The 8,136-nt window shown below is 36.6% G+C and overlaps 2 protein-coding genes across 4 annotated transcripts in view; both read left to right on the top strand.

Moving 5' to 3' along the window:
• On the top strand, positions 231-1,530 carry LOC107635661 (enoyl-CoA delta isomerase 1, peroxisomal). The gene has a single exon (XM_016339203.2). It carries the CDS (start codon positions 341-343, stop codon positions 1,085-1,087), a length of 747 nt encoding a protein of 248 aa, XP_016194689.1. The 5' UTR covers positions 231-340; the 3' UTR covers positions 1,088-1,530.
• Positions 3,361-8,136, top strand: part of LOC107635652 — a 12,338-nt gene continuing 7,562 nt past the window's right edge. For all 3 annotated transcript variants that reach the window (XM_016339187.2, XM_016339186.2, XM_016339185.2), the window contains exons 1-5: positions 3,361-3,838; positions 5,053-5,132; positions 5,975-6,025; positions 6,735-7,235; positions 7,372-7,629. In XM_016339187.2, the coding sequence (XP_016194673.1) occupies positions 3,668-3,838; positions 5,053-5,132; positions 5,975-6,025; positions 6,735-7,235; positions 7,372-7,629 (1,061 nt within the window). In that variant the 5' untranslated portion in view covers positions 3,361-3,667. The remainder of the gene's footprint in view (positions 3,839-5,052; positions 5,133-5,974; positions 6,026-6,734; positions 7,236-7,371; positions 7,630-8,136) is intronic.

The raw sequence follows: 8,136 nt of genomic DNA, 5'->3' as shown, positions 1-8,136 counted from the left end.
TTAAAGATTTATAAAAATTTTTTTTAATAAAATTAAAGTGTTCAATCTAAATTCTTGGACTACTATACTAATTAATTAATTATCTAACCTAGGCTAAAGGAAGTGGTATCCAAATTCTAAAGTCAGCCGTATGAGTCACTGGCGGCTGATATTCAATTTATTTTAAGAGTATAATTATTATTATAACAACACTCGTAAATAAAATTAAAATAAAATCATGTAGGCAATCAAAATAAAACTCTTCATAAATTTAAAATTAATTTACACAATGAAACATAACAATATATATTGACAGGATCAAAGTTTAAAGGGTAAGGTAGTTACGTAGCTTCCGAAAACAATGTGCACCTTAGAAAAACGAGGCAACATTTTCATCCTAACACTCACCGGCGACGACCAGCACCGCCTCAACCCCACCCTCCTCTCCGCCATCCAATCCGCCCTCAGCCGAATCCGCCAAGAGGTCACCACTTCAGCCGGCTCCGCCACCTCCTCCGCCCTGATCACCACCGCCCACGGCAAATTCTTTTCCAATGGCTACGATCTAGATTGGGCTCGTATCCCGGCCCAAGCCCAGGCCCAAAGAGACCGAATGATACTCGTTGACACCATGCTCCGATCCGTTGTAAAAGACCTTCTCACACTCCCGATGCCGACGATCGCCGCTGTCACCGGCCACGCCTCCGCCGCGGGATTTACCTTAGCGCTCAGCCACGATTACGTTCTTATGCGAAGCGACAGAGGATTTCTCTACATGAGCGAGCTCGACATAAACCTCGTGATTCCACGGTGGTTCGTGGCGATCGTGAACGCAAAGGTAGGGTCGCCGGCGGCGAGGAGGGAGGTGGTTATGAAGGCGGCAAAGCTGACGGCTAAGGATGCGGTGAGGTTGGGAGTTGTGGAATCAGCTCACGGCAGCGCCGCCGAGACGGTGGAGGCGGCGGTGGAGCTGGCGCAGGGGTTAGTGAAGAGAGGATGGGATGGACACGTGTACGCTGCTAATAGGAAGAACTTTCTAAGTGATCTGATACGGTGCGTTGAAGACACAAGTGAAAACAACGACATAAAAACTGGGTCGCGGCTCTAGAAATTTGTTATTAGGCTTTGTTTTGGGCCAATAAAATTTTTTTGGGCTTGAATAGCCCATTGGTTGTGTAATAGTTGGGCTTGTTTGTAAACTATAGCTATTTGGGTTTACTTGGAAGTCCATTATATTCGGTGTGTAAGCGTAAATGTTTGTTGTAGAATAGTGAATGCTATTTTAAATTTAGTTGTTCGATGACCATGTTGGAGTTGGTCTAGTGGTTAGTTTATTAGTCTGTTTAAATAAGTGTCGAGAGTTTGAATTTCGTCTTGTGCATGCATTAACCCATTGGTCAGCGATAAATCCTTAAATGGAGCTTCGATCCGTGAGTCAAGAAATACCGTGAGCATAAAAAAAAATTGTTCGATTGTGAACTTTAAAGTTTGTTATTTTCACCTTGCACTCAATCATGAGAATCTGAATAAATATTGATTTTCACATTATCATACTCAGAATTGTAATTTGTAACTATTGGCTATGATATTTCATGCCTTTTGAAATGAGTTTGATTTGTATTGAATGTGTTTATACAAGCATCTGATCATATATATATTAAACATTAAATAGTTTATTGTTACATTACTAAAAATAATTAGTTTAACCGTTTGTTATTTTAAAATTATATGAAAATAAACATCTAATCAAACTAATATAATATGACTAGTGAAAAGATATAATGTGCCTAAACGTGTTGTATTTGTAGTTTGATAATATATTATTGGACATAAATTTTGTGTTTCCTGCGCTGTAAAATGTTTTTGTGGTACAAACAACTCGTAAGATTTTGTGTCCAAGGGTGTAAATGTTTTTGTTGTTCTGGGCTTCTAGCCCCTTTATATCACCAAAAAAAAAAAACGTGTAAGATTTTGTTAATGTCTGGTCTGTGGTCTCTACATCAATTAGTCAATGGTTATTGGTTAAGCACTTACACGTTTTCGTAGCAGAATTTGTTTTGTCCTGTCCATAACCCATGTCTTCTTATTCTTCCTATTCCTTTCTTATTTTCTTAGGTAGCGTTTGGTGCAGAGACAAAGATTGAGAGAGAGATTGAGACTTAAAAACATAGATTAAAAGACAGAAATTGAAATAAATTTTAATATTTTGTTTGGTATAAAGTGGGAGACAGAAATTGAAACAAGAATGAAGCTATAATTTAATTTGCACAAAAGGTAAAATTGAAATGAGGGTATTTTAGGTATAAAATGTTATTAAAGTTTCAGTCTTCGTCTCTAAAAATTTCAGTCCGCTGTGTTCCCACATTTTGGAGGTACTGAAATACTGAAATTTTGGGAACAGAGATAAAAATTTTAGTACTAGTCTCTAAGCCAACAAACATAATACTGAATCTCAGTTTTTCGGTCTCTGTATCTTAAAACAAACACTACCTTATAGTATTGTCCCTACTGTTACTAAACTCATTTCCATCAATGTGAACGTGTTAATGAAAAGTCAACGAAAATTCATTTACCTTGAAATTCCTTCAATTGACTGACCTAAAAAGCAAAAGTCTTCAATCATGGAAAATAAAGAGAACTCTGTTCAGTCCTTGACTCCTTGGTATCTTCCTTGTTCCTTTAGTAATTGGAATCAAAGAAGAGATTAAAATAACAAGAAAACTAACTAAGCTCTTTTTCTTTTGAACATCAAAACATGATTGTATCGCTAAATGTTTGGTAGCAGCATTAGTCATACATAGTTAATATTTGTTGACCTATTAATATGTATTAAACACTAACCATTTCTGTGTATAAAGAGGAGAAAAAAAAAGAAACCATATATCCAAATAATTCGGACTCCCATTGACAAATTCCATTCAAGGAAACCCCATTTTCCGAAGATTTATTCCTCATAAGTAAATAAATAAAATTTAATTCGATCATGTATTTAATAAAATTAACACTAAAGGATATAAACATATGCGGCAACTAGAAAAAAAATTAACAATTAATTATCTTACTTAATTTGTTTCATTATATTTTCTAGTTGGAAATGTTTATGATTTACTAGTATTCACCGATGATCCAATACTCAAAAAAGAACGAGAAATTAAGCATGCATGCATATAAGCGAAAGAAAAGGTAAGTTAACCCTAATTAATTAGCTTTGTTTTTATTATTATTAATGTTACTATTATTACGATTTATTATTTATTAATTAATAATAAGTTTTAGCGCATGCCAGCTCATAAGTGTTCATAAAACTACGGCTCTACGTACAGCTAATACAACACTCGCGAAAATTAAGAAAATTCAACATTTTTTTTAAATTTTTTTTTTCTCTTCTTTTTTCCCCTTTCTTTCTCACAAATCTCACACACCAAAACACACTCACTCTTCTCTTTAATCTCTCTCTCTCTCTCTCTCTCTGAAGCAAAATCACAAACACAAGGAAGACACACACTCTTCTTCTCTCGTATCTCGGATTCTTCGATTGTTTCAAATGTGTACCGCTTCTTCAACTTCCTTCGTCCAATTCGAGATTCGCTGACACTGTTCTTCTTCCTTTTTATTTGAAAGTTTATTTATTTTTCTATTTATTTTGGGTGATTTGAAGAAAAAAAAAATCGAAATTTCCCAAACGAAAATGGCTTCGAGCTTCAGCCCGCAGCTGAGTGGGGTTGGCTCCATTTCTCGGCTGAGATCCTCGTCCATCAGGAAGCTGCCGGAGCCTCTCCGCCGCGCCGTCGCCGACTGCCTATCCTCGTCGACAGCCACGACCTCCTCCGCCGCCAACGAACCATCTAGAACACTCCGTGTGAGTCCCTCAATATTGGATCTTTGTATCTGTTCACAATTGTTTATGTTTAATTGGTATTGGGTCCCTCGAGACTTTTGAATTTGGAAATTGTGGTGCTTTGATTTATGTTTTGTTTAGTGGGAATGGATTGAAATTCTCATGGTTGAAGATAAATGAGGTCTTATCTTGTTTGTTTCTGAAAGGTGGGTGCGCAAGCTTTTTATTATGAGCTGAATGTTAATCCAAACATACACCTACTAGTTACTGTTACTTTTTGTTTTTAAAGGTTTATCGTTTGGCCTTCTTTTCTTAATGTAGATGTGACTATGCTTCTTGTTAAAATTAGAAAGTTATTGCACTCTTAGCAGTCCCTTCGACTTGGAATGAAAGTAGGATCAAGTGGCCTTTAGAGCTTATTGTGTGTGCTCACGGAAGTTAGAATTTTGAGGACAGAAATTTGGAAGGGGCAGTTTTGACATTGTACTTGTATGGCCGATTTGACAAGCTCTGATGGTTTAGTAGCTGCTACTTTGATTCTTTAGTTTTTAGTTTTTATTTTTTTTCCGGAGTTGAATCTGTGGGAGATTCTTGATATGGTATGTTTGGTTGTAATAATTACTTCTTTGGTATACATTTGGTGCTGATATCAGAACAAGTTTAAATGGCTAGTGATTAATGATATGGATAAAGATTTAAAGGTACCTCTGAGTAAATGAGTGTTGTTGTCTTTGTTTTTAGCGCATGATGCGGGGATTGTATCAATTCATTGTTGGAAAAGTTTATATTTATCGTGTAACTTTTAATGCGATTGTCTTCTTCCGTGTTTTGTCTCGTTTCAAACCCGAGGATAGTGTACCATGTAAGTGATATACCGTTTACTGTATCACGGCTATAAATACTCTTTGTATTAGAAGCAAGTCTATTTTAAGTATTTGCATACATGAGCGAAAGCATCAGACTAGCTGCTTCTACTTGGATTCCTTTTGTTATCGGTGGAAAGCTAAATTCATTATTCTTTCTTTTCTTGTGTCGCGTTGGCAGTTCTAACTATCTGCAACATAATTTCACATCTTATAATTAAGACAGCTTCTTGTGTCATGCATGCCTGTCTTTCTCCATGGTATACCATGAACAGAAACCCATTTGGCTTCAAATCACTATGTTGTTATATTTTATGCATGGTGGCCAAGGTCGTAAATTCACAAAATTTATGGCTTAAAATATGATTGCAGGACTATCTAAAATCCCCTGCAACCACAGACCTGGCCTACAGTGCAATTTTGGAGCACACTATTGCAGAGAGGGAACGCAGGTAATTGGCTCAACTATTTTGTAAAACCAATTGCTTTGAAGCTATTATGCAGCATACTTTAGACAATGTGCTGCAGTAAGTGAGCTAATTTAGTTGGATGAAGCATGTTGTCCAAGCCCTTATCATTTCCAATACATAGTATACTGGAAGCAGAGAGTTGTGTCCTTTTCTTGGGTAAGAAGCTAATGTATGTAAATTGTTCAGGTTGATGGTGTTGTACTTGTGAGAATTGTCTTATCTAACTTATCAGATGTAGATAGATGCTGGCCAGATAATGGCAAGGAAATGATACTTATGGTGTGAATTATCACTTCGGTTACTGATGCCATTTGATGTCATTGTTAGGAGGAATGGAGAAATACTGAAATATAGGGAAGCACTGAAAAGTGAAAATGAAACTAGATAATCCAATGTTTTCCTGAGGTGGGGTGTCACTCTAGTCTGGCCCTTAATCAGATTTTGCTTCATCCATCTTGTTCCTTCATACCGTAATAAAATCTGTTAATGTCTTCAATATCTAAAGAAGCTTCAGTTCCTCTGAGCTGAGCAGGTCTGTCCCTTTTATATAAAGTTTAGAGAGTTTAGAACTATTGTAGTTAGTGTTGTTGGTCCAGCTGAGCTGTTTTGGCCACTACTTAGGCTTATTGCCTACCAGAGACCTCAGGGGAGTGTTCAGGAGCCAGTAAACAACTTTGGTTCATTTTGTATTTCTTATTCCATTTTAAGTTTACTTCCCTCATTGTTTTGTGTTCTTCGGTACTGTTTCTTTTTCAGTATTGCTATTACGAAAAACATTTCAAATTTCACTATGCTGCTTCTAACATTGACACTATTGTGGCCAGTCCAGCAGTAGTCTCAAGGTGTGTGGCGCTTTTGAAGCGGTATCTCCTAAGGTATGGTGCTTTTATAAGTTGATATTCCATGTTTCCACTGTTTTGCATCCATGGGACATTACAGATCTATTTGCCTTTGAATATCCATATAGTTGCATATTAATATGGTGTTCACTTATTTCACTGAAAATGGTAATTCATTTCATATGCTTTCCTTCACAATCTTATGCATTACCAAATAGATCAGAGTGTTGGCAGGTTTCTTCTCAACTATGCTGAAAACTATTGATATATCTTTTGTTTGCATGTGATTGATATTAACTAAACTTTCTGCTAACTTTGAGATGCTATTCTATGTATTAATTTGTTGGTACTTGGAATTTTTTTTTTTTTTTGCTTTACCAATGTTACATGAGGATGCTCTCGTAGGCTATCTAAGTCAATTAAATAACGATAATTTTTGTAATAAGTTGGCCCTGTGTTCTTGAAATTTAGCACTGTAACATCTTTCAGATCAGTTCTGGTTCTCTCTTTTACATTTACAGCTATGTATTTTTTCTTTTTTCTTTTGTGTGTGTGTGTGTGTGTTCAAACCGTCGGGGGAGGCTGGGGGGCTAATTTGTTTATTGTGTTTTTCTAATTTACTTTCACATTATACTAGGCACAAGAAACTGCCACCTTTCCTTAATTGACTCCATACTTGACAATAAACTGTATTTTGTTTGCTCTAATTAGCTATTAAGTGTTCCTCACTTGGTTCTTAATGCAGATACAAACCAAGTGAGGAGACATTGCTTCAGATAGACCGTTTTTGTTCAACCATAATTGCTGAATGTGATATTCCACCAAATCAACTGGGGTCCCGATCTTTGAATCGACCATCTGGTGCACCAACATCTACAAATACATATCCTTTGCCTGTATGCACTATTGCTTCGGAGGCACTCATAAAGTCACTGAGTTATGTGCGATCCCTAGTGGCTCAACATATTCCAAAACGTCTTTTTCAACCGGCTTCTTTTGCTGGACCACCTTCTACATCTGGACAATCACTGCCGACATTGTCATCGTTGCTGAGCAAATCCTTCAAGTCCCAACTAAGTCCAGCAACAAGTGTTCCGGAAACATCAGAGAAAGATTCAAATACCCTATCTGTTTCGAAGTTATCAAAGATCGAAGATGAAAGAGATGAACTTGTGTTCATTGCCCATGATGTCCTGCAATGGCGTTGGCTTGATGAACCACCGTCGTCATCAACAGGGGCTGAAAAGTAAATAATCTTTTATGCTTGTTGTTGGTTTAAGAATCCCGATGGTAGCCAGAGTATATGTTTCAGCTTTTTGCTGTTACTTTTCCCATCTAGTGCAGCAGAAATTGATTTTGTTATATGACATGTTTTGGTGTAGCGATCGTGCTGTGAATTCTCAAGACATGAGGGCACATAATTTCTTAGAAGTAGGTGCAGCATCTCTTCTAGTAGGAGATCTTGAATCCAAGATGAATGGGCAACCATGGAAATTTTTTGGAACTGATGATATGCCATACCTGGATCAACTATTGGAGTCTTCACCAGTAACACCAATTACTGATTCTGCTTCTGCTCGTCCCCACCTAAGAGTAATAACAGCTTCTAAACGCACAAAACAGGGCTCTCGTGAAATTTGGTGAGTTCAGTATCTTGATCTATATATATGTATAATTTTATTTTTATATTTTTCCTTTTCTACTTTTCTTTTTATCGTTAGTTTTTAATTTCATGCCATGTGAAGTCTTACAGAAATTTGAGCCTATTATTAGAAGCTTGACTTTCCAAGGTAGATTAAGTTTTAGATCCAGTAGTTATATTGTGCCTCACTTTTGTGCCCTGAGGCCTGAATACTAATGCACTGTTGAAAGAAGTCGGCCAAAATGAAATTATGTAATAAGTATTAATTAGGTAGCAGGAAATAAAAGAAAAAAGATATGTAGTTGACTAAGTTGTACTAAACTTTAAATGGGGACAACAAACTTTGGTAATACCTACAGTAAGTCCTGGATCAGCCTCAAGACTTTGTAAGACTATTTGTTTTCAGTCATACATAAAATCTTCATATAACCATTGGTTTGAGAGCTTTAATTATGTGATAAACAATTGCATTGCATCTCTGCAGGTTAATATTCCTTCTTAGTCC

Source organism: Arachis ipaensis, chromosome B04 (assembly GCF_000816755.2).
Source record: "Arachis ipaensis cultivar K30076 chromosome B04, Araip1.1, whole genome shotgun sequence".
In the NCBI taxonomy this organism is placed as follows: domain Eukaryota; kingdom Viridiplantae; phylum Streptophyta; class Magnoliopsida; order Fabales; family Fabaceae; genus Arachis; species Arachis ipaensis.
This window is presented reverse-complemented; position numbering and strand designations above follow the sequence as displayed.